This window comes from Papio anubis, chromosome 9, assembly GCF_008728515.1.
Source record: "Papio anubis isolate 15944 chromosome 9, Panubis1.0, whole genome shotgun sequence".
Classification (NCBI taxonomy): Eukaryota; Metazoa; Chordata; class Mammalia; order Primates; family Cercopithecidae; genus Papio; species Papio anubis.
The window spans coordinates 90,687,019-90,714,194 of record NC_044984.1 but is presented as its reverse complement, the minus strand read 5'-3'; the positions used below and the strand labels follow the sequence as shown (position 1 = coordinate 90,714,194).

The following is a 27,176-nucleotide window of genomic DNA, read 5'->3' as shown; positions in this document are numbered from 1 at the left end:
ATTTATATCATAGTACCATTTTATAAAGAAAATATTATTCAGAAAATGGCTTGAGGCAACCGATTAGTAATGTGGAGGGGAAAAATGGTTCCATGTACTTTATATCTAAATTAATCCCAGAAGTTTCAAAAGTTAACATTTAAGAAAAATACAGAAGGTGATATGAGAATATTATAATATTGGGAACAATTTTAAGTATTATAATATCAAACCCGGTAGTATAAAAGAAAAGAAAAAACTGATTTCCATGAAAATTTTTACAACCAATCCCCTTGGTAAATTATTGTTTTAAACTTAAGAGAATCTTTTTTTTTTTTTTTTTTTTTAAATAGCACTGTTTTCCAGGCTGGTCTTGAACTCCTGGGCTCAAGTGATCCGCCTGCCTCAGCCTCTCAAAAGTGCTGGGATTATAGGTGTGAGCCACCGCCCAAGACCTGAACTTAAGAGAATCTTTTAATCAGTTCATATGTTCAACTTACTTCAGGTTTTTATAAAGACTACCACAAACTAAACAATTGTCTTTCTTTTTCTGTTTTGCAGTTTCACTATTAAAGGATTTAAAACATGCAAATATAGTAACCTTACATGACATTGTTCACACAGATAAATCTTTGACTTTGGTGTTTGAGTATCTGGTAAGCATCTCATAAAAATTCAGTATTTAACTTTGCTTTAGAAAAACATAGTAAACTGGACTTTTAGTTTGTTTTTTATTTTTCTTTAAACTGCAACTGTGCTTAGATAAATTGGACTTTTTAACAGCCCAAGGAACTTTATTGTTTAGTTATCAGTTTTTAATTAAATTAAATTATGTGTATGGTGCATCCAATATCTTTTCTTGAAAAACGACATATTTTGAAAAACACTATTAAGTGAACCAGTCACAACATTCTGAAAACTGTGTATCACATAGCAGAGTACTGTGTTTTTCCAGGATAAAGACCTGAAACAGTACATGGATGACTGTGGAAACATCATGAGTATGCACAACGTAAAGGTATGTTTTCGTATGTAATTTTAAAGTTTTGTTTAAAGCATAGGTGAACCATTATATAATGAAATGTACCAGCCTCATAACTCTTTTTCAGGGTTTTCTGTTTGGCCTTTATAGGTTATTGTCCTCTGAACATGCAATATTTACCCAGAACTTCTGTTGACTATACTATAGCTTTCTTAGGATCAGACCTTTTTGTAGAACCATTTTATTCTTTTGACATTTCACATTATAACTGATTGTCCTAATATAGAATATATGTACAGGTATATTCTGCTTTAAAAAAAAATTCAAAATAAATACAAATGATGGGTGCATTCTGTGAAAGGCCTTCTTTAAATAGTGAACTCCCCAAATAAATGGTATTTAATTATAAAACAACAACTTTTCAGGACTAATGAATAAGGCCAGAAAATGCAGGTTTTGTGGACCCTATGCTGGAAATACCAATCTGTACTGTTAGGAAGCAGAGTAAGATAATTGGTATGTTTTCTTACTACAACATATTTAAAAATTTAATGCTAAAAAAGTTTGCCATAAAATCAGTGCCAGATGACACCCAAAAGTTATCAACTGAGTAACAGCATCAGGCATAGTTTGTATTCTTATAGTAGGTTTCTTTGACCTGAGTGGTGTATCCAAATTTAGCAAAGATTTATTTATCCAAACTTAGTCAACAATATGTAAGAACCTATTCTGAAAATAGGCTGTCACAGCTGTGCACTTCAGACATTTCTAATTCTGTAGGTAGTAATTTTAAACTTACATTTAAAAAAATATTAAGTTTGGTGGTTATAAGAGAGAGCCAGTTTCTGTTACTAAAAGACAGCTCAGAACATATGGATAACACATTGCTAAGGATTTTTTAAAAGGGCTTTAAATGTACTTCCATATATATTCTGTCAGGGTTGTTTTCATCATATTTTACATTTTTTGTTTTCAAAGTGTTATAACTGTCATTTTGTATCTTTTTTTGGTTTTAATTTTGTTTTTCCTGCTTTTTATTAGCAATAATTTGAAAATAAAACAAGGTCCTTCATGATGTTAATTTCACAAATGTTGAGACGTTTATTTCTTTAATGCCAGGTTTACATGATTAGCTTAAGTTGGAAAGCATTTATTATTTATTTGTTTAAATGGCCTTTATACTTGCAAAATACAAAGTGTAACAGGAATTCATTTATAGTAATTTTAGAGTTTTAAAAACATAATTATGTAGACTGCAGAGACTTTGGCACAGAGAATTCATTCAGGCGTACCATTGACCTGCTGCCTTGGCTGCCTCAGTATTCTGATGCTCTATTTTTCACCTACAAATGAACTGAGGGGAAACTCTTGAATCCTCTGTACTTGAGGTTCTTTTTGTTAACCCCAGAGAATCAAAGGTCTTATGTGTTCCAGAAGCCTCTTTCTACCAAAATCTACAACTAAAACCCTACCATTAGCCTTATAGGAATTGCTTTTTTCAGAGTCATTCAGAACACTATAGGGCTAATGCCCCTTTGTGAATCACAGTAGATTTTGAAGGCTGAGTAGGACGTGCTGAAAGTAAAGTACCCAAGAGGTGGGTGATAGAAGCTGGTTTAGGTTATTTTTATAGTAAGTAATTTGCCAGAGCTGTGCAGCAGCATTATCTTTGATACCTCAGACTTTTCATAAAATCACCAACTCCAGTGCCTTATTTTAAAGACACTGCCCCAGATCAGAGTTTTTCTTTTTGTTTTTTTAAGGAGCGTTGAGTGGGAGAGGGATTGGTTGGTTGTTTTGCCAGAATTTTATAATTAAACTATGTAAACCTTAGTAGGCCTGTAAGTTTATGAGGATATGTTTTTTAAGTCATTTTCCACAGTAAATCAACTGTTACTGCTAGAAGGAAGTTTCATTTTAAAAAATATTTCCATAGATACTGTTAGACTAAAAGAAGTGGGTGCTTCAAATAGAATAATAAACTATTAAATTCAGAAAGCCACTATAAAAGGAAATAGACATTGTACTTATGGATGCAATTACTTTCTTTTTCCTGTTACAATGTTCTAGGCCAGTTGCTTTTCTGCTTACTATCATTTATGCTTATACTAAAGCATGTTTCATCTGTAAGACTAATTTTTATTTATTTGTTTCTATAGCTGTTTCTGTACCAAATTCTACGTGGTTTGGCATATTGCCATAGAAGAAAGGTATTGCATCGAGACTTGAAACCACAGAACCTCCTCATTAATGAAAAAGGAGAATTAAAGCTAGCAGATTTTGGTATGGAATGTATGAGATATCTATTAGTACTTCCAGGTTCTTAAATTTAAAAGATCAACCACTGTCATAATATGCCATTGCTTTTATGTGAGTTTGGAAATTGTCTTGGTAGCCCACAGAATAAGATATTTGACAGAACTTTGGTGGGTGATTTATGTTGGTTATTAGCAGCAAATTGTAAAAGGCACAGGCTGTTCTCAGGTGTGGACATAGACCCCTAGGGCTCCTGAGACTCTTGTAGGAGGCCTCTAAATGTAAATATATTACCAAAATTGTACCATCTGTTATTTGCCTTTTTCACTGTGTTAATACTTGCAATGATGATCCCAAAGTAATAACGCATAAAACTATATATCAAAGTAGTGGCACCAAAATAAATCATTGTATTCTTTTTGTTTGTTTGTTTGTTTGAGAGATGGAGTTTTGCTCTTGAAGCCCAGGCTGGAGTACAATGGTGTGATCTTGGCTCACTGCAACCTCCGCCTCCCGGGTTCAAGTGACTCTCCTGCCTCAGCCTCCCAGGTAGCTGGGATTACAGGCATGCGCCACCATGCCTTGCTAATTTTGTATATTTAGTGTAACCACCATGTTGGTCAGGCTGGTCTCAAACTCCTGACCTCAGGTGGTCCACCCACCTCGGCCTCCCAGAGTGCTGGGATTACAGGCGTGAGCCACCGGGCCCAGGCCATCATTGTATTCTTTACCACTACATTTACGTAAACGGAAAACCGTCAGTTACACTTAAAAAGGTACATGATGAAGCAATAAAATTTATTAATTGTATTTAATTTCCATCCTTGACATTTCTTTTTAATATTTTATGTGATAAAATGGGAAGTGTACATAAAACACATTTGCTGCACACAGAAATAATGTGGTTGCCTCTCAAGGAAGAGTACTCGTGATTATTTGAGTGCAAATTGAACTAGCCCCGTTATTTGAAGGGACACCATTTTTACTTAATGACTGACAGACAAACTATGGTTATTCAGACTTAGGTATTTGGCAGACATTTTCCTGAAAATGAATGTAGGAAGCCTATCATTTCAAGGACAAGAACTCACAATATTTCTTGCCAATAATAAAATTCAAGTTTTCAAGCAAGAATTAGAATTTGGAAATTGGGATCTGCTTTGAGTTTGATGGCTTTTTAGTACTCAGAGACTTTTCTGATGAGATCGATGTTGATGTTAACACGATTTTTCGATATGCTGAAAAAGTGTATAAACATTTGGAATGTATAACTCAGGGAACCAGTGTTTTCCAAATGGCCAATGCATGACATTACAGAATCATGCATGGATAAAAGACCCATTTAAAGTACAAGATAGATCAATGAATTTTAGTGCAACAAAAGTATGAGAGGTTCATCGTTATAATTTCTGTTACCACAAAGCTTTAAAGAGACCACTTACTTTGTAGTTCTGATGTAATGTCAAAGAAGACTATTCGTGTTTATCAGAAAAGGCTATTAAAATGCCCCTCCTCTTTCCAGCCTCATATCTGTGTGAGATCTGATTTCCTTCCTATATGTATGTATGTTGTGATATGTATATTTCATCTACTGTGATACATGTTGTGATATGTATCAAAGTAACATATCACAACACATCGAATGCAAAAACAGATGTGGAATCCAGTTGTCTTCTATTAAAATCAACTTTAGGCCAGACATAGTGGCTTAGGGGTGTAATCCCAGCACTTAAGAGGCTGAGGTGGGAGGATCACTTGAAGTCAGGAGTTTAAGACCAGCTTGGGCAACATAGCAGGACCCCATCTCTACACCAAAAACAAGATTTCAAAGAGATTTACAAGAAGGCCATTCTTCTTACTAAGTTTTGTTTTTATATAAAAAAAGTTTTCCATAAAAATGTCATTCATGCTATATATAATGGGTAGTGTTTTTAAAGAGAAAATATTTTAAAATTCGCTGTTTTAATTTCTAATGTGGCAAATATCAGTAAATATATCCACAAAAATAAAAGCTCTTTAGGTCTTTGATAATTTTCAAGAGTAGAAAATGGGTCTTGAGAGCAATGAGTTTAGAAGCAACTACTGAAAGGAGTTCCCTTAATATACCTGCCACCATTACTCTGTATTATATGCTCAATAATTTAATTGCAGCTATTTATCTATATCTTTTTAGCTAATCTGGTTTTAAGGGAATTGAAAGTAAAATTAAATGCTCTTTTTGCTTCTAGAAAGTAAACTTTTTCGTATCGAAGGAACTCTGTAGAGTAGCTTTGAATTTTTTGTATTCCACATTCTGAGAGTTTGAATACTCTTAGAGAACTTACTTTTTAAAAACCCATGCAGTTTTCCATAACTAGAATTTATAGTTCTTTTTCATAAATGATTATGGTAGTTTTTTTGTTTGTTTGTTTTAAGACAGGGTCTTGCTCTGTCACCCTGGCTGGAGTGTAGTGGTGCAATCTCAGCTCACTACAACCTCCGCCTTCTGGGTTCAAGCGATTCTGGTGCCTCAGCCCCCAAATAGCTGGGATTACAGGGGTGCCACCACACCCAGATAAATTTTGTATTTTTAGTAGAGATGGGGTTTCACCGTGTTGTTCAGGCTGGTCTCAAACTCCTGGCCTCAAGCAATCTGCCTGCCTTGGCCTCCCAAAATGCTGAGATTACAGGTGTGAGCCATCACACCTGGCTTTGATTATGCTAGTTTTATGTTTGGAGTATTTCGTTAAATTTGATAAATACAAGTGTTTCAAGTATTACTCTTCACTGTTATTAAACGGTGAATTTGTTCTGGAAATGCCTATACTTTTGCTCATTTAATACTTTGCCATTTGAAGGGTAAATTACTTTTTGCATTTCCTTCTTTAAAAAGGAAATGTGTGGGTCACCTGTGTTTGAATAACAATTATAAGCTATTTACATATGCTTTCATAGATTATAAAGTCTCTTCTTGGGCATAGTTTATGTTGTTATTTCCCTTATAATAATTGTTACTCTGTCTCTCTTTTTTCTTTCTCCTTCCCTCAGCCACCATTTCCTTTTCACCCTTTTTCCTTCTTCTCTGTCTTAGCTACTCTGCATTTAATGCTCTTTAGTCCCAATCCCAAAATGAATGTCAGTGAAGAGAAATACTTTCGCGAGGCCAAGGCAGGTGGATCACATGAGGTCAGGAGTTCAATACCAGCCTGACCAACATGGTAAAACGCTGTCTCTACTCAAAATAGAAAAATTAGCTGGGCATTGTGGTGGGCACCTGTAATCCCAGCTCTTTGGGAGGCTGAGGCAGGAGAATTGCTTGAACCCGGGAGGCAGAGGTTGCAGTGAACCAAGATCATGCCACTGCATGACAGAGCGAGACTCATCTCAAAAAAAAAAAAAATGCAAAAGGAATGTCAAGGACTATAAAAAAAATCTACCTTTGGCTGGGTCCGGTTGCTGACACCGGTAATCCCAGCACTTTGGAAGGCCCGGCAGGCAGATTGCTTGAGCTCAGGAGTTCAAAACCAGTCTGGGCAATGTAGCAAATACCTGCCTCTACAAAAAATTTAAAAATTAGCCAGGTGTGGTTGTGTGCACCTCTAGTCGCAGCCACTCGGGAGGCTGAGATAGTAGGATCAGTTGTGCCTGGGAGGTTGAGGCTTCAGTGAGTCATGATCAAGCCACTTCATTCTAGCCTGGGTGATAGAGCAAGACCGTGTCTCCAAGAAGAAGAAGAAGAAAAAAACTACTTTTTTCAGGGAATACTCTTGAGTGCTTTAAATTTTGCTTCTAACCTCTACAAAGCAAGCTAGGCAAATTTTACCTACAGGGCAACAAGAAATTCTGATTATTCCATGAGATAGTATATTCAACTCTGTCTCTATTTCTTCCTTTTTTTGGTTGCATAGTAAATATGACTTCATGTGAAGGAGGGTCACATAACTTTGAGTATTTATCCTATAAGGTGTTCTCTGTCCCTCTGAAAATTCTACCCTTTTCCCATGATCAGTGAAAATCAGAAGTCTTAGAACTAGTGATATAGATATTTTCACTAATGATAGAAAATGGCTTATATAATAATACCATATCACATTTAATTATTTTGGTTTAGGAGAGATTGTTTCATTTCATTCCAACCAATATTGAAATTCTAATTGTGAACTAGAAGCCCATGTAGACAAACACTGTAGTTCAGAATCCTCTCAGGAGGGGGAGAGTAGGATACAGAGGAAACTATAACTGGTAATTTGCCTTGATATGGTATGTTGCGGGATAAGCACATTAGCAACCCTGTCCTTTGCCTTCCTATAACCCACTTTTAATATCAAGAAGAGAGATCAGAAACCTACCTCCATCTTGTTAATTAATTACCAAAATCAGTATGAAAATAATTTGTCGGTCGGACTTACTTCACCAAGTTGAGATGCTAGAGTAAAACTTGTAATTAAATGAAATAATGTCAACATTGTTCCAGTTATACCCTTTCCCCATTATACTGAACTAAAATACTATATGAGTCCTGCCTCATTAAATTTCTGACATTGTTTATGTGACCTTATTCAGTAAAATAAAATATTGAGTTATTTTGTGACATTTTTATTTAATATTTTAATCAGATATACAAAGTTATATATGACAGCAATCTCAGCCTAAAAAATTCTTCCTTGTTTTGGCCAAATAAATTAATAATTTTCCAGATATTTTTCAAAGTTGCTTCTTCAGATCGTAATTTAGAGGCTTAGAGATAGTAACAACTCTCTCACACTAGTAACTCGAGATAAAGTTGTAAACTCTAGCCTTTATTTCTGGATTATCAATGGATTCCATATTAAATTAGCAAAGGAATGGCAAATGTTTTATATCACTTACAGCAGGCTTGTCTGACCCATAGCCCATAGGCTGCATGTGGCCCAGGATGGCTTTGAATGCAGCCCAACACAAATTCGTAAACTTTCTTAAAACATGAGATTTTTTTACGATTTTTTTTTTTTTTTTTTAAGGTCACAGCTGTTGTTAGTGTATTTTATGTGTGGCTTAAGACAGTTCTTCTTCCATTGTAGCCCAGGGAAGCTAAAATATTGGACACCCCTGACTTAAACAGCAATTAATAATATCCAAGGACAATGAAGTCTGTCTTACTCCAAAATCATCCATGTAACTTAAAACCTAAAAAGGGAGTACGGAACAGCATTGTAATTTTATTCCGAGGAAATTGTCTCTAAGTCGAGTTCTGCAAAGAAATTGTCAGTAAATCTCAGTGAGATTATGGATCAGTAACTTCACAGTTTTTGATAAAAAATGGTATAGCACATGAAAGTTGGAATCAGGTTAAAAGGTGACAAAAGCTCATAGCTGTTAGAAGTAAAATTGTGTGTCTCAGTGTCATTGGCTTATTTTTGATTAATTTAATTGCAGTTGAGAAATAATTTTGGCATCATGATTCATGGACAGAAGGAAAACATCTTAAGTTTAGATTCACCCAGAACACTTCACCAGGTGTATTCAAACATAAAAGCAAGCATAGTCTCTGGTTGTGGAATTCTTGTTTAGTTCACTACATAAGGATTTGCTGACTCAGGGCCACTTGCACTCAACAAATTCCTAAAGCTAATTGTGTTGAAGCCTCAAGAAGCTACGAATTAACCATCTCAGGCATCCCTTTGAATGGAGTCATGGTGAGAATAGGGTCTGAGAGATCCATTATAGCTTTTGCTTTAACCCTTTGTTTTATTTTCCCTATGAAGGACTAGCCCGAGCCAAGTCAGTTCCCACAAAGACCTACTCAAATGAAGTTGTCACACTATGGTACCGGCCACCTGATGTGCTTCTTGGTTCCTCGGAGTACTCAACACAGATTGACATGTGGTAAATATATACAGATGTCACTGACATTTATAATTTTGAAAGAATGTAACTGTTAATGCAGGGTGTATTGATAAGTATCTGACTTCTAAGGAGGTATGATTTTAAAGAGCCATAATATGAACAGTGATTAATGAGTTCTGGCATGGGAATTAGATTACCTAGGTTTAAATACCAGTTCTGCCATTTAGAACTATGTAATAACTTTATTCAAATTACTGGCCTTTGCCTCTGTTTCCTCATTTAAGGAAATGGGAATAGTAACAACTACTTTGAAGTGTTGTAGGAGATGTTAAGATTAAATGAACACTCAGAAGAGTGCTTTATGAGACACTCAAGAGTATCTGATACATAGTAATTTAAAACAAAATTATCATTTTATCATCATTTAATATTCACCAAAATCTTTCTGCTTTAACTTGAACTAAAGGTAAAAATTAAAATATTGTAGTTATCTTTTTCACACACCACTTCGATCCTGACACTCTTCTACTCAAACACCATTATTGCCACCTCCTTCATTACCTATAGAATAAGGTACAATTAATTCCTCAATCTGATACTTAAGGATTTCCATAAGATGTCTCTAAACTACCTTTTCCAACTTATTTCAGACTATTTCTCAACAGAAATGTTCCCTTTTAGCAATATGGCATACTGACTACATCTCAGGAATAACGTGGACTTTCCTACCTTTGCTCTTGGTGTTCATACCAGTCCACCCATCTGGAATGCCCACTCTGGTGCCCTAACTTGGGCTCATTCCTAGTAACGTTCAGAACACAGCTTTTCGTAAATCCTTTTCTGAATATACTCTAGCCTCTGGTGGCAGTTCCTTCCTCTGAACTGTGGTTGCATTTATTTTCTGTTCTTCATGTGGTAATAAGTCATATACCTATTTCTGTTGCTATCTTGAACAATTATATAAAATGTCTCATATAACTTTTTTAAATTAATTTTTAATATTGTAAAATAGTTATAAAATTTATCATTTTAACCAATTTAAGTGTATAGTTGAGACATTAAGTACATTTATATTGTTGTGCAACTATCACCACTATTTCTCTACCTCCAGAATCCTTCCATCTTGCAAAACCAAAACTCTGTACCCATTTAACAATTTCTTCCTATCCTCCTTCCCCACCTCTGGTTTCTGGTAACCACTGTTCTATAATACTTTCTGTCTCCATGAATTTGACTGTTCTGAGTACCACTTACGAGTAGAATCATGCAGTATGTGTCCTTTTGTGACTGGCTTATTTCATCTGGCATAATGTCTTTAAGGTTCATTCACATGGTACCGTATGCTAGAATTTCCTTCCTTTTTAAGGGTAAAAATACTCCATTAAATATATATTCCACATTCTGTTACCCATTTATCCATTGATGGACATTTGGGTTGCTTCCACCTTTTGACTATTGTAAATAATGCTGTTGTGTACGTGGGTATACAAATACCTTTTCAAGACCTTGCTTTCAATTCTCTCTCTCTCTCTTTTTCTTTTTAAGAGACGTTGTCTCACCATGTTGTCCAGGCTGGTCTTAGACTCCTGGGCTCAAGCAGTCCTCCTGTATTGGCCGGATTTCCGTTCTTTTAGATATATATCTAGAAGTAGAATTGCTGGATCATATAGTAATTCTGTTTTTAGTTTTTTGATGAACCACCATATTATTTTCCATAGCAACTATATCATTTTACTTTCTTACAATATGTAAAATTAACTTTTATATATAGCTGCTAGATTACAAGCCCTTTAATGGAAGGATTATGTCTTAAACTATGTATGTACATACAGTTCCTAGATGACTATTCTAGGAACCACCATTCTATTCGCTGAACCACCATCCATTTCTTTTCCTTCTCTTACACACACCACCTTGTACCAACATGTTCTACCTCTGCTTCCTGCATCAAAATGTCTTGAATCATTTGTTTCTCTCCATTTCTCCTGCCTAGCTTAGGTCACTGTCATCTCCTAGGTTACCAGAATATCTCTTCAGTTGTTTTTCCCACCGCCTGTCTTTGTTGTTCAATCCATGGTCTACACTATTGCTAATACAAGGATTCAGTGAGATAACTGATGCACTTAAAAAACATTTCTAACACATAGTAAATCTTCAGTCACTGTTATTAGTGTTATTCTTCAAGGATTGTGCAAAGGAGAGTTGGACATTTTAAATGGGAAAAATAGATATAGCAATATAGAAATTGAGACAAATAGGGTAAATGTGAACAAATTAGTTAGATCTAAAATATCTCTTCAGGAGGTTTTCCAACAGGCTAGTGCAGAATTCTGCAGAGAGGCAATCTTAAGGAAAAGATTCTTGTGCTTCATAATATGTAAATGAATTGCTAAATTATTTTCATGATCTATTTTAAAGGGGTGTTGGTTGCATTTTCTTTGAAATGGCTTCTGGAAGACCTTTATTTCCAGGATCAACTGTGGAAGATGAACTACACTTAATTTTCCGACTGCTAGGTAACAGAAGAAATCTTTTCCCAGTGATTTTGCACCCACAATTGATTAGCTTGATAAGACTGTATCTCTAAAATACATATTTTAAAATTTGATACTGAGACTAACATAAATAGCTGTTACTTAGAAGAATTAGAATGAACGCTATGAAGATAGATCCTTCTAGGTAACTTCATCTGCTAAGTTTTATCTTTGCAATAAAGATTCAGTGGAAAAACAGAATATAATTAGTATGGAAAATTGGATATCGGCATATTATTAAGGAATATTGCTAACTTTGGTGATATCAACTGAATAGAAAAAGGGCCAGGCATCTGTTTTACAGTATCATTGCGAAGTCCAAACAAAAAGTCCATGTACATTTATTTCTGTTATATCAATTGCAGCTGAAGTAGTTAAGTCATCTGGTAAATGTAAATTGTTCTCTAAGACACTTTGTTATATATGCGCATATATAGTTTTTATATATAAATTTTATATATATTTATAAATATATTAATTTTTTTTTTTTAAATTCAGGAACTCCATCTCAGGAAACTTGGCCAGGTATTTCTTCAAATGAGGAGTTCAAGAACTACAACTTTCCAAAATATAAACCACAGCCTCTAATTAACCATGCACCCAGGTATTTTTTTTTCTTACATGAAAGGGGAAACTCACATGATTCTTTTCAATCTTTTGAAGGATTAGCCACAGTAAGGATTCAGGAAAAAATACATAATACACATAATCCTTACATATTTTAGGATCTTATTTAATTTGGAACTGTATATGTATTAGAATTTTAGAGTTTATGTAGATAGTTCCTTTTCCCAGAAAGAAGATATTGATTAATGCCTTATTCTGTACCACAAAGATTATGATGAAATTCCTGTTTTGCTTTCTACAGAATTATTCTGTATTTACTTAACAAAAACCTAAGAAAGGTTATGTAAGTGAAATCTTGACTCTATAACACAAGGTAACCTATCAGTATTTTGATGAGTGTTAATGATGTAATTCATATTTGAACAATATAAACTGTCCGATTCCTTAGCAAAATGTAACATCTAAATGTCAGCCATTCATTTAAGTTTCTTCTTAGACCTACCCCAAGATCAATCCAAGGCTCCCAATAAAATTTGAGTCAGAACATTTTTACTTGTAGAATGTATTACATTTTTAGGAGATAACATAGAATAACCCCTTTGACTGCATTTTCCATCTCCCCAGCCCCCCAACCCCCCCAAAATTTGAAAGTCACCAAGATACCAAATAAGGACATCATTTGTTTTAACCCAAAGCCATTCACATTGCTCACAACATAACATACTTGTTTTGCTTCCTTTTATTTTCAAGCTAGGGAAGGAAGAGCAAAATGGTTATGACACCAAAAATATTTTTAAAGTATTTATGTGAGTTGGTACTCTTATTGTTACTATAGCAACTAATACCATTCTAACTGGATTTTCTTAGGAAGAAGAATAATATGTGCTGGGCTTTTTTTTGCACGTCTCTCCCAAGTAGCACAAATTCTATTTTTGTCCTTTAATTATTGCTTGCTTTTGGTAATGTTCCATGTAGAAGGTTGAAGCTTTTCTTTGAAGCAGAGTCTCCATGACTGTAGTACCTAGTTTGTCTGTGCCCAGGGAACTCTGGATATGTGCTAGAATGGCAAACTACGTAGAATGTCTAGACTGCAGCATCCACAGGACCCACTTGAGAGCACTTGGAAGAAAATGTTTCTTTACTCATTATTGTACCAGTGAAAGGCAGTGTAAGATAGAACCTGTTATTTCTGATCAAGATAATCCCAGGCCGGGCTCAGTGGCTCACACCTGTAATCCTAGCACTTTGAGGGGGGCCGAGGCAGGCTGATCACCTGAGGTTGGGAGTTTGAGACCAGCCTGACCAACAGGGAGGAACCCTGTCTCTACTAAAAATACAAAAAATTAGCCCGGTGTGGTGGTGCATGCCTGTAATCCCAGCTACTCGGGAGGCTGAGGCAGGAGAATCGCTTGAACCCAGGAGGCAGAGGTTGCAGTGAGCCAAGATTGCACCTTTGCATTCCAGCCTAGGCAACAAGAGCGAAACTCCATCTCAAAAAAAAAAAAAAAAGATAATCCTTTAACCCTACTACCCCTAGTTATACTAATTTCATCTTTATTATGTCATTAGTTTTATATCCCTTACTGATGAAGGTTTATGAAGTTATTGTAGCATATTTAAATTGAACTCAATACCTTCTAGTACCTCATGCTAAGCAGACAACTCTAAAAATTTGTTCCTGAATAGCTCATTTCTGTGTTTGTCTTGAACAACAGTGATACATTTTAAGGTCACTTGTCTCTGTGTTTTCACCTATGTAATAGGAAAGTGATGCTCTTATATACTTGCCTTTAGTGAAAGACTGTGAAAAGTGATACAATATTTAAGCTTTCTTAATACTATAAGTTACATTGTTTTGAGACAGCATGGTGATTTTTAAAATTCTTTCATTTGTTCTTGGATATTGAAAATTCAAATTGAAGCCAAGTTATTTATGACTTATCCTTAAACAAATAGTAAGGCCAGTCTTTTAAGACTAAAACAGATTTGAGCCTATTTGAAGGCAACAAGAGTGACTATTTTAGGGCATTTAAATTTAGCAGATTAAAACACTTAGAAAATAATTTTATCTGAAAAGTTTTATCAGCTAAGAGAGAATAAATTTTTACTTGTTCTTTGTTGTTTCTAGGTTAGACTCTGAAGGAATTGAGTTGATAACAAAATTTCTTCAGGTAAGTCAGATCTTACAGTAATTGTTAAATAGGTAGTTAAGCCTCAGCTTCCTCATCTGTGGAATGGGATCAGTAGTACTTCCTCAGTATTGTTAATGACAAAATTATCTATGCTTAAGGCACATGTTTAAGTAAAAAATAAAAATAATATGGCTTCTCCTGATGTGCCTGGGTCTCTTGTCACTTACAACAGTCTGAGGTAGTTGGTTATTGGCATTGATCAGCCATGTCAAGGCCACATTCTCTGCAATTGATGCTCTCTTATGTTCTCTTTTCCTTATACCTACAGCCTTTGTAGGATGCTCTGCCTCCAAATACCATTCATATTTCCCTCCAAAGCAAGAATAAGAGGGGACGATAAGTCCCTTTATTACCAGCCACATTAGTCCTCTTGGAACTTGGAAGCAAAAGCTTTACAGAAACCCCTACAAGGTTTCCTTCCAAGTCTCCTTGGCCAGAACATTAATTGTAGGAAAGACTGGGAATTGGGGAGCAGGATTGTCATAATTAGCCTAAATTTAGAAGAGTTATAATTCATGATTCATCTATCAGAGCTGATGGACACCTTGAAGAAACCTAGGTTGTATCATCAAAGAAAAAAGGGAAATGAGTAATGGATAGGTAATTAAGAATGGATGCCATAAAAATACTAGGTATGTGTCCACCAGTCCTTTGGTATTCATGAAGAGAAGTAACTACACAGGTCAAATATTTTTATTTTTCTTTGCTTCAGAAAGTACAAGGAATGTAAATTCTTATTTAAGATCCAGCCTTATGTTAGAAATGTGGAACTGAGATGATATTATGCAATCTCAGCGGTGACTCAAATTAGAGTATAACTGGAGTATTCCAAATTGTTGATTGAAAAATAGTCATCATATTAAATAATCAAAATTTTTAAAAATAGCTCTAAATGCTAATTTGCCCATCTCCTACTTTTTATAGTAATTAGAGAAAAAGCTAATGAAGCAGTTCTTTGCTTTTTCACAGTATGAATCTAAGAAAAGGGTTTCAGCAGAAGAAGCCATGAAACATGTGTACTTTCGAAGTCTGGGACCAAGAATACATGCTTTACCAGAAAGTAAGAGAAATCCTAAAGTGTTTTCCCCGCTTTATTTTTATTTGTCCGGGGTTAGGGACTGGGGTGATTGGGGAGATGGCTATTGATTTTTAAGCCTAAGATTTTAGTATTTTCTGTAGTTAGATTAGAATTTCTTGAAGGGAGGTATGTGTCTTATTTCCCTATGATTTAGTTATTACTTGTAACATTGAGCACATTGTCAGGAAACCAATGTAGGAAACCAAAAGTACTTAGGCAAAGATCATTAATCTTATTGGACTTTAGTTGGAACATGTCATCTGATGACAGGCATTGTCCCTAGGCCCAATCTAGCTTCAATTTAGAGTTGTTAAAAGTGAATTTCAAACAAAAACTAATGAAGCATAACCGAAACATTAATTGTTTTCTTGTGAAAATACAGTTTTTCTTGAGATACAAAAATGATTTTCCTTTATTGTGGTCACTCTGATTTTACTATCCGCATGACGGCGGTGAGCGTATTGTCAGAGTCACTGAAATAGCAGATTTCCCGTGCCTGAGTAACATTGATTTTACTCGTAACATTCTATTTTTAGATTACCACAGTATTTTACTTTAAAATAGAGTAAGGTGAGTGGAGAATTGGAAGAATGTTTCGGAACTAAGCTGCCAAAAGCTTTCATTAATTTCCCATTCTCATTTATTAGACAATATTGATTCATCAAAGCTTGTGTAGCAGTCAGTGACAAAGCTAACTGGAATAAAAAATCCTTAATACTTTTCACTTCAACTTTACTGGATGTATTTAAATGAAAGAATACCTCTTTGACAGAGATTGGAAATGAAAGATATAAATTACAAGTGTTCTTTTAAAGATATTTGTATTTCACCGGGCGCAGTGGCTCATCCCTGTAATCCCAGCACTTTGGGAGGCCGAGGCGGGCAGATCATGAGGTCAGGAGTTCGAGAGCAGGCTGACCAACATGGTGAAACCCTGTCTCTACTAAAAATACAAAAATTAGCCGGGCCTGGTGGCACGTGCCTGTAATCCCAGCTACTCAGGAGACTGAGGCAAGAGAACTGCTTGAACCTGGGAGGCGGAGGTTGCAGTGAGCCGAGATCATGCCACTGCACTCTAGCCTAGGCGACAGAGTGAGACTCCATCTCAAAAAGAAAAAGATATTTGTATTTCATTATTAATACCAAGTTTCACTTTGAGGTAGGCAATTATGGTTGCACAAACCTTTTCCTTGTTTTTCACTAAAATTTCGAAGATAGCTTGAAGGCCTGATACCTTCATGTCATTGTAAGGAGACAGAGAAAGGACAGAGAGAATTAACACCTAGTATAATAATATATTTTGACTGGATCTCCCAACCCCAGAAAGTCCTGGAACAAACAGTGTATATTCTCCTCAGAGAAACACTGCTCACAGCATGCTCTAACACAGAGTTGGGAGAAGAAAGGTTCTAAAGGTGGATTACTTCATTCATTTAGTTTTCTCTTCAGCACATTGGGATAAAAAGGAAAAATTTCAGCAGGGCTATCACCTTGTAAAATGGTTTCATATTGAATCAGTATATGCTTTATAAACATTTGTTGATAGTTGGGTTGTGTTTGTTTTAATGTTAGACCTTCACCTAATAATTTTTGTCTATGCATTTTAGGTGTATCAATATTCAGTTTGAAAGAGATTCAGTTGCAAAAGGACCCGGGTTTTCGAAATTCTTCTTATCCAGAGACAGGTGTGTTTGTCATAAACCATTTCACGTGTCGATCATGAATTTTTGCGTGGAACCAAGCTTTTGGTTTATAAATTGATCAGTAAAATTATTGATGTAAAAACCAATGTACAGTGCATTCCACAACTGTTTATGTTTAGCATTGCACGTACTCACTTTTCTGTATGATGTGGGCAGCTCAGTAAATCTTCAGAGAAAAATCTGACTCAGTCAAGTCAGGGATCCTGAAAGCTGCAGATGGCACAAAGACCTTTTACAAGTGACTTGGCTTGATCACTGCACACGCCATCCCTGGTACCTGAGGCAGAAGACACATCTTGTGCTTCCCTAGTCATCAGGTTCATCACTTCGAAGCATAGAAGCTGTAGACTGACCCCATCAACAGAAGGGTCATTTAAGACAGTGCTGATCACTCTTACCATGGAATATTAGCTTTTGCTGGTGGGAACATTAGCTTCCTAGTCACCAAATAACTGTGTGTGGGATAAAACTGAACCTTGAACTGCCTCATAAAATGACTTTATATTTTAGGACATGGGAAGAACAGAAGACAGAGCATGCTCTTTTAAGTCTGATAACATGGTTTCAAGCCCAGCCCCCAGCCTTTCTTACCAATCAAGGACTCAGATCTGAAGGCAATTATTTCTTTTGGTGGACTTGGAATCTCCGTTTGTCTACACTGTCCTCTTCACAGTGGAGTCTTTTTATTTCAGACCTACAGATTGTTTTTATATTTGTTGTCACAGTGTGACAATTTTTTGTACAGTCGGTTTTAAGGTCTTCTCTGCCATTAGAGCCAGTAGGTTACAGCTATTGATGTAACTGTAGCTGCAATTTTTGTGCAGGACTGAGAAACACAGTGCATTATTTATTGCGGAATCATTGCTGCTAAATAACTACTGTCTGTTTATTTAACACAACAATTGAATGCCTGAAGAAGTTGCAGTGGCTTTATTATATGTGAATGCATCTGTTTCTCCTCACGAATTGTTTTACTGCTGCATTTTTTGTTTGTTTTTAAAATTAAACTGCAGTGTTTCCTGGAATGTAAATTTAGCTTTGCTTAATAGTAAAATAAGTGAGCCATCTTGAACACTTTAATTTTATACTATATAATTTCTTAATGAACATTGGCAAATAGAGTAGCTAAGAGATTGACAAGCACATTATGTTTAGATAAGCATGTGATGCAGAAGTTGATTCAAGCAAGTGAATCTCTGACACTTTGAGGATCTCACATTAGACACCAACAAATTAAAGCTCCAAAATTATTTATTTTTTACCTGTTCCTCACATTAGAAATGTCTACTGCATATTACTGGATATTCGTATACTAATATGCTTACCTATTTTACATTGTGTTTTAAATTTAGTTAAAACTTAACTGTAGAAGTCCATTCAAACACGAAGTCTTGCTTTGTTTGTTTTAAATACATTTATTTTATTAGAAAGGATGATACTTCATTGGGGAACAGTTTCTTTCATTTGGGGGCTATGTGTTTCAATAACATTCACTTGGAATCAGCTGAAAGCTGTAATATGTCTTTGAAATGAGCCATGATAAATTACAAACAAGAGAAATGAGAACTTACAGGATTGCTTGAAATTATTGTTGGTATTATCTGTTTACCAGAGATACTAAATATTAGTTTTAATTATGCATCTCTTCGAACATCATAAACACACTTTGGTGTTGGTAACAGTATTTTAAGCATTTGTGTTCACTTTTAAGGACTATTTGTTTAGTGCATCTTACTATAAATCTTAATTGGTATATTTTGAAATGGTCGTGTAAATTTTTGCCTTATATATCATGAAAATAGTCATAACTTAATTTCCTTTCCTGAATTCACTGTAAAACATTCAGGGGTCCTACCATTTCTGTTCAGGAAATCTTGTAGTTTATTGTTGTTATTTAACAGTATTAAGTGGATTTTTGTATATTTCATTTTAACTTTATTTGTGAATAGTGATTGTGGCATGTTTGGGGTGTTATTTTAATATTTCATGATACTGAAATTTTAATTTTTAAAAAAATTTTCTGGAAGAAACAGATTCATGTGTAATGGTGAATATTGGACCACTACTGCTTTTCACATTTGTAAATTGGTTTTATGTTAAACCTTGTAGCCTAACAAACTGCTGTTCTTTCTAACTGACAGACATGTATTAATATTGTACTTTGAAGGTTATAAATATGTGGAAATTCCTTCATTTTGTTTTGAAATTTATAATAACAAAATCTCCATGTTGTTAGAATGTGGTTTTATTGAGTCGCAGTTCTTTCTTGGGGATGAAGGCTGTGCCAAGTGGGGTCCTTTCCTTTTATGGGTCATTCTCAAGATAGTGAAGTCTCACTGTGCTAGAGGTGTTATTGCTTTCTGTTTGTGCCAATCATTTGCTTAGTAATTTCTACTGGGTTTTTTTTTTTAATAGCACTCTCAATTATAAAGTTTCAAATTTGTCATTTCATAGAATGTATATTTGATTTGTTGCAAATTTGACGTATAGTTTTTCATAGGCTTAATTCTTGCGTATAAAAGGTGAAAATATATATCCATTTGTTGCATAAAATGTTTCTTCCTAGGAATTCCTTAGGGGTATTTCTTCATTTTATTAAGGAATTTGGCAAGCAAACAAGTGTTTGTTTTTTTGTTTTATTTTTGATACTCGAGCACCATTCAGATCCTGAAAACATTGCAGTGAAGGGAATTGAAACTTCGAAACTGGGAACTTTGAATACCTATGATTCCTCTTAAACTGATAAGGTTCTTAAAGGTAAGAGAAGATATGCCTTTTATGTTTTCTTTCCAATTGGTACTGTGAACACACATTGGATGTGTCACTTTAGGTGTATACAGTGGCTGCATTCTGTCTAAGGCTTTATCAACTTTCATTTGAAAGGCTGTTAACATATAATAATCTATCTTTTGGACTCGGGACTATTTATGTGGGTTGTTTTTATCTTTTAAAAATTGTGTTTTTATTTTTTATATATATATATATATATATATATATATCATAAAATTTGGCATTGTAATTATTTGTATGTGTACAGTTCAGTGGCATAATTATAGCCAGAAAGTTGTATAACAGTTACCACTATCTACTTCTTAAATTTTTCATCACTCCAAACAGAAACGGTGAACCATTTTACCCTGTCCCAGCCCCTGGTAACTGCTAATCTACTTTCTGTCTCTCTGAATTTGCCCATTCTAGGTATTTCAAATAAGTGGAGTCATACCATATTTGTCCTTTTGTGTCTGGCTTATTTCATTCAGCATAATGTTCACAGTTCATCCATGTTTAGCATGTATCAGGACTTCATTTCTTATCATGACTGAATAATATTCTATTATGATTATACATATTTTGTTTATCAATTTATCTGTTGATGGACACTAGGATATCCCATCTTTTGGCTTTTGTGAATAATGCTGTGTGAACATTGGGGTATAAGCATCTGTTTGAGTCCTTGTTTTTAGTTATTTGGGGAGTATATACACCTAGGAGTGGAATTGCTGGGTCATATGATAATTCTGTGTTTGACTGAGGAACTGCCAAAATGTTTTCCACAGTGGCTGTACTGTTTGATATTTGCAGTAGTAATACATGAGGGTTCCAGTTTCTCCTCATCCTTGCCAATTCTTTTTTCCCTCTTTTTTTATTACATTCATTCTAATAGGTTGAAGTGGTATTTCATTGTAGTTTTTATTTGCATTTACCTAATGATTAGTGATGTGGAACATCTTTTCATACTTTTTTGGCCATTTGTTTATTTGCTTTGGATAAACCTTTATCCAAAGGTTTATTCAAGTACTTTGTCCATTTTAAAAATAGGGTTGCTTGTCTTTTTGTCACTGAGTTGTAAGAGTTCTTTATGTGTTTTGGCTATTACATCTTTATGAGGTATTTTATTTGTAGTTATTTTCTCCTGTTCTTTGGGTTCTCTTTCACTTTCTTTGGTGTCCTTTCGTTGCACAGAAGTTATTTTTTATTTTATTTTTATTTATTTATTTATTTATTGAGACGGAGCCTTGCTCTGTTGCCCACGCTGGAGTGCAGTGGTACAGTCTCAGCTCACTGCAACCTCTGCCTCCTGGGTTCAAGCGATTCTCCTGTCTCAGCCTCCCAAGTAGCTGGGATTATAGGCATGTGCTCCATGCCTGGCTAATTTTTGCATTTTTAGTAGAGACGGGATTTCACCATGTTGGCCAGGCTGGTTTCGAACTCCTGACCTTGTGATTTGCCCACTTGAGCCTCCCAAAGTGCTGGGATTACAGGTGTGAGCCACCATGCCCGGCCAAAAGTGTTTAATTTAATGACATCCATTTTATCTCTTTTTTTGTTGCCTGTGCTTTTTGTGTCATATTTAAGAAAGTATTGTCATGTTTCAGAGGTCGTAAGTCTTTGCTCTTATAATTTCCTTTAAGAGTTTATATTTTTAGCTGTCAGATTTAGAGCCTTGATCCATTTAAATTTTTATATGTGATATAAAGTAAGGGTCTGACTTTATTCTTTTGCATGTGAATATCAATTTTTTTTTCCAGCACCATTTGTTGAAAAGACTGTCCTTTCCCCATTGAATGGTCTTGGTGCCCTTCTCAGAAATCAGTTGACCGTAGATGTGAGGTTTGTTTCTGGGCTGTCAGTTCTGTTCCATTCGCCTATATGTCTGTCCATAAGGGTTTGTAGCACAACATTTTGATTACTGTCTTTAGAACGTTTTAAATCAGAAAATGTGAGTCTTCCAACTTTGTTCTCTTTTTCAAGATTGTTGTAGCTATTCAGAGTCTCTTGAAATTCCATATGAATTTTAAGATGGAATTTTCTATTTCTGCAACAACAACAAAACACCATTGGGATTATGATAGGGATTGCATTAAATTAGAATCTATAGATCACTTTGGGTAGAATTATAATCGTAATAATATTAAATCTTCCAGTCTATGAACACAAGATGTCTTTCCATTTAGTTAGGTCATCTTTAATTTCAGCAACATTTTGTAGTTTTCAGTATACAAGTCTTTTGCCTTAAATTTATTCATAATCTTCTTATTCTTATTGATGTTATTGTAGATGGAGTTGTTTTCTTAATTTCTTTTTGGATATTTTTCATTGCTAGTGTATAGAAATACAAGTAATTTTAGTGTGTTGCTTTTGTATGCCGCTTTGCTAAATTTGATTATTAGCGTTAACAGGCTTTCTGTGGAGTCTTTAGAGTTTTCTACACATAAGATCTTGTTACCTGCAAGGAATGATAGTTTTACTTCCTCCTTTATAATTTGGATGCTGTTTATTTCTTTCTCTTGCCTAATCACTCTGTCTAGGACTTCCAGTACTATGTTGAAGTGATGAAGGAGTATGTCCTTGTCTTGTTTTGACCTTACGGGCAAAGCTTTCAGTCTTTCACCACTGAGTATGCTATTAACTGTGTCCTTCTATGTATGGTCTTTAACATGTTAAGGAAGTTCCTTTCTATTCCTAGTTGATTGAGTATTTTTATCTTGAGAATATTGGGTTTTCTTCAAATGCTTTTTCTCCATCAATTAAGATGATTTGTTTTCTATATTCTATTGATGTATATTACATTGATTTTCGTATGTTAAACCACTCTTGCATTCCTTGGATAAATCCCACTTGATTATGGTATGTAATTCTAATACGCTGCTGAATTGAGTTTGCTAATTTTTTTGAGTATTTTTGCCTGTATTCATAAGGTATTTGGCCTGTAGTTATTCTTTTCTTACAGTGTTTTTGTCTGGATTTGGTATCAGGGTAATGCTGGCTTAATAGAAAGAGTTAGGAAGTGTTCTCTCCTCTTTAGTTTTTTGGAATAGTTTGAGGATTGGTGTTAATTCTTCCTGAAATGTTTGGTAGAATTCAGCAGTGAGGTGACCTGGTCCTGGCTTTTCTTTTTTCAGAGGTTTTGATTAATGATACAGTCTCCTTGTTATGTATAATTTTATTCAGATTTTTTATTTCTTGTCAGTTTTGGTAGTTTGTGTGTTTCTAGGAATTTGTCCATTTAATCTGTTATATCCAGTTTGCTGGCATAAACTTTTTCATAGTAGTCTCTTATCCTTTTTATTTCTGTTATTGATCTCTAATTTCATTCCATTATGGTTACAGAAGATAGTATGCATGATGTCAGTTTTTAAAAATTTATTAAGACTTGTTTTGTGGCCTAACATATGGTCTGTTCTGGAGAATGCTTCATGTATATTTGAGAAAGTATGTCTCATTCTATGGAAAATGTTGTTGGGTAGAGTGTTTGGTGTGTGTCTGTTGGGGCTAATTGGTTTATAGTGTTCAGTTCCTCTCTTTCTTTACTGATCTGACTCTTTTGTACATTATTGAAATGGGAATATTGACATGTCCAACTGTTATTGCAGGATTGTCATATTTCTCCTTTCAATTCTGTGAGTGCATGCTTCATATATCTGGGGGCCCTGTTACTGGGTGCATATGTGTTTATAATTGTTACCTATCTTCTTGATGGATTGAACCTTTTAGCAATATATAATGTCCTTTGTCTCCTGTAACTTTTTTTTGATACTTTAGTCTATTTTATCTGACAAAAATAGGGCTGCCCCATATCACTTTTGGTTACTGTTTGTATGGAATGTTTTTTCCATTCTTTTATTTTCAGCCTCTTGAAAGTAAAAATACAGTGTCTGTGTTTTTAAAATGAGTCTCTTATAGATAGCATATTGACAAATCATTTTTTAAATCCATCCTGCCCATCTCTGCCCATTAATTGGAGACTTTACAACATTTACATTTAAAATAATTACTGATAAGGAAGGACTTCTGCCATTTAGCTGTTTCCTGTATGTCTTATGTGCTTTTTGTTCTTCAGTTCCTCCATACTGCCTTGTATTTAGTTTTTGTTTTTGTTTTTTTTTTTTTTTTTTGGTAATGTACCATTTTTATTTTCTTCTTCTTTCTTTGCCTATATATTTTTAGTTATTTTCAATTCATGTCATTTAAAAATATTTATCCCCAAATGTAATCCCTCCGAGTTTATTATTTATAATGTCAGTGATTTTATTTTTAAAATATTCTAATGTAGATTCTTACATTGATTCTTTTTGATTGACAAGTTCATCCATATCAGAATTTTAAGTGTTAACACAAGCCCTCAAGCAATGCTGCTGAAGAATTTGCATACTTTTGTGTGCTCCAAACTTGAAATTTCCAAAGTTTTTAATGCATTACTTTAGACCCAAGAGAAAGGTACAACGTTTTTCCCTCTTGTTCAGTGCAAATCTGAAACTATTTAGTGTTTTTTTGTTTTTGTTTTTGTTTGAGATGGAGTTGTACTCTGTCACCCAGGCTGGAGTACAGTGGTGCAGTCTCGGCTCATTGCAACCTCCGCCTCCCAGGTTCAAGCAATTCTTCTGCCTCAGCTTCCTGAATAGCTGGGGTTATAGGCACATGCCACCATACCTAGCTGATTTTTGTATTTTTAGTAGAGATGGGGTTTCACTATGTTGGCCAGGCTGGTCTTGAACTCCTGACCTCAGGTGGTCCACCCGCCTCGGCCTCCCAAAGTGCTAGGATTACAAATGGAGGCCCCACGCCTGGCCTGAAACTATTTTCTGATCTTAAATTCAGAGTCTGGGCTTAGATAGGCAGGAGTTGCCCTGAGCTGTCACCATTCCCAACTGAAGTTATTACAGTGAGTTTCCATAACTGACCCAGAAAACCACTGAAGTCACCAATTTTCTGTTAGACTGAAACAGAAAGAAGGCGACCAAGCCACTGATTATAAAGCTACTTTGATTAGAAGAGAATATAAAATTTCAATCTGTGATGATGGGGAGGATTTTTCATTGGTGGGGTTCCCCTAAGAGAAGTGAGAAAATTCCAATAATTTGAAAACCCATTTTTGAAAGACTACCATTTCAAAGACTGTAAACTAAACCTCTGTTGAGTAGAGTGGGTATGGGAGCTAGGTATGCAGGTGTGCATCTGTGAGAGGGGGACAGGGAGAGAATTACTGAGGCTGGAATAGGAATCCTGATGGCTGCTCTTGCTGCTCTCTTCCACCTTAACCCTGCCGCAGTAGTGATGCAGAGATACCTGGGCTGGACCATAAAGATGACCATGAAGATTTAGCTGGTGACCCTCAGGATGATAAGCAGCACCTTTCAGAGGGTAAGGGAAACTTAGCATCTGCCAACAGTCTTGTATGTTTACAAAAGGATGGGTCCACTGGGCTCTAATTGAGGTATGGAATTTTAGTGGATACAGATTTGGGACTTAGCAAGACTCCCTTGGGACTCTTTCGAGTCTTTCCTAGAACAGTGCTGGTCGAAACAGTGCCACTCTCCAGCCGTTTCTCCAGCTATATTGACAATAGTTCCACATTCTAGCAGTCAAAATAGTCTTAAGGATCATCTTTATCTTGTTATTTTCTTCCTCATACATGTATGCAGCTGAGGTTGTCAAGTGATGAATGGGTGACGTGGTGCTGTTACAGGCTGTGTAGCTCATCTCTGGATGATGATCATGCACTATTATTCCAGAAACACTGAAAAAGGTTTTTTTTGAGGGCCCCATCCTGCCATCTTGCTCTTCCACAGAATCGTAGTTAATGACTGTGTCATTACTCCTCAGGGATCTAGAAGCCTTCCTCCTTCCTCCCTCCTCCCTCCTCCCTTTTGAGTTTCAACTCTATTGGTATCTACATTACTATCTCATATCATGAACTATAGGCTTTGTTCTCTGTGAGGGTAAATCCAGCCATACTTCTCTTTTGAGTCCCTCACACCTCACCTCATTGTGAAACATCCTCTTTCCTCTGCTTGTTCATCTATGCCTCTTTTAGTTACTCTTACTCATTCTCAATGTAATTTTTTCTTCCAGAAAGCTTTCTCTGCCCCACCTACCCTACCACAGACTGGGTTATGTGCTCTGCTGCCTAACTGCCTTCCTTCCCAATGGCATCCTTATACTTCACTCTGCAACAACACTTAATCACATGTTATTTCCTCTCACTAATCCACAAGCTCCATGAAGGAAAGGATTGTGTTTTGCTCACTTCTTTATCCCAGTACCTGATACATTTTAGGGGAACAGTAGTATTTGTTGATCGAATTAAGGCACACATGCATGATAAAATTCTGAGTAATTCTAAAAAATATTTTGTCAGTTATGTAATATTAACTTGGATTTGTCTCCTCTCTGAGTCAACCAAAGACGAATGTAGCTGTCAAAAATTGTTGATAGAAACTTTCTACCTAGCTGGCTAAAACATGCGAGTCTTTACTGACCTATAATCAAGCTGTTCTACACACACACACACACGTAGGTACACAGGCACCACTGGGGAGTGGGTCTAGGAATAAAGTCAATACTAGAGAAATCTAGGTAGGGCCAGCTTCTCAATGACAGAAAATCTGCTTGCTCAACTCTCAGGAAACACTGATACAGCAAACATGTCTGAAAGGTTTATATGCACCAGGTACTGTTCTATGTGAAGATGTAAATTGCTAATTTACATTCGTTGGAAGTCCTATAGATCATGTGTGATGGCCTCTCAGTGAAAATGTTCAGTTTGAAATGTGGCCAATTCTGTGACCTTGAGCCAGTTCCTTAATCACTCTAGGCTTCAATTACCTGATCTGTAAAATGGTATATAATAGTGCTTCCCTCATAGGTTTATTAGGAAAACTGAATGAATATGTGTAACCTGCTTAGAACAGTGCCTGGCATGACAGCAACCTTACAAATGGTTGCTATCATTAACTGAAATTATGCCATCCAGCAACGAAATAAAAACGTTTTAAGAGACCTGACTCACCTGAGAGAGGGTAACTAAACATAGTGTATTCTTCAGTGCCAGTCCTTTAGGCAGGGTCATATAATCCCAGGTAACATGAAGTGGCGGGGCAGATCCCTGTGGGTATTTAAGCATAAAAGGGCATTTTACAAAACTAATTTGGTTGAATTTTTTTTTTTTTTTTAAGAGATGTAGTTTCGCTCTTGTCACCCAGGCTGGAGTGCAGTGGCGCAATCTCAGCTCACTGCAACCTCCGCCTCCCAGATTCAAGCGATTATCCTGCCTCAGCCTCTCAAGTAGCTGGGATTACA

General features: G+C 35.6%; 1 protein-coding gene across 3 annotated transcripts in view; it reads left to right on the top strand.

Annotated features, from left to right (window-relative positions):
- The window catches only part of CDK17 (cyclin dependent kinase 17), a 112,223-nt gene extending 92,889 nt beyond the window's left edge, over positions 1–19,334 (top strand). The window contains exons 8-17 of one of the 3 annotated variants that reach the window (XM_021922806.2): positions 541–635; positions 935–997; positions 3,121–3,244; positions 8,941–9,061; positions 11,441–11,538; positions 12,055–12,160; positions 14,252–14,294; positions 15,285–15,375; positions 17,001–17,078; positions 17,607–19,334. In XM_021922806.2, the coding sequence (XP_021778498.1) occupies positions 541–635; positions 935–997; positions 3,121–3,244; positions 8,941–9,061; positions 11,441–11,538; positions 12,055–12,160; positions 14,252–14,294; positions 15,285–15,375; positions 17,001–17,078; positions 17,607–17,644 (857 nt within the window). In that variant the 3' untranslated portion in view covers positions 17,645–19,334. Of the gene's footprint in view, positions 1–540; positions 636–934; positions 998–3,120; positions 3,245–8,940; positions 9,062–11,440; positions 11,539–12,054; positions 12,161–14,251; positions 14,295–15,284; positions 15,376–17,000 lie in introns of all 3 variants that reach the window. The other 2 variants (XM_021922808.2, XM_021922807.2) reach the window with 2 other exon arrangements.
- The last annotated feature ends 7,842 nt before the right edge of the window (positions 19,335–27,176 follow it).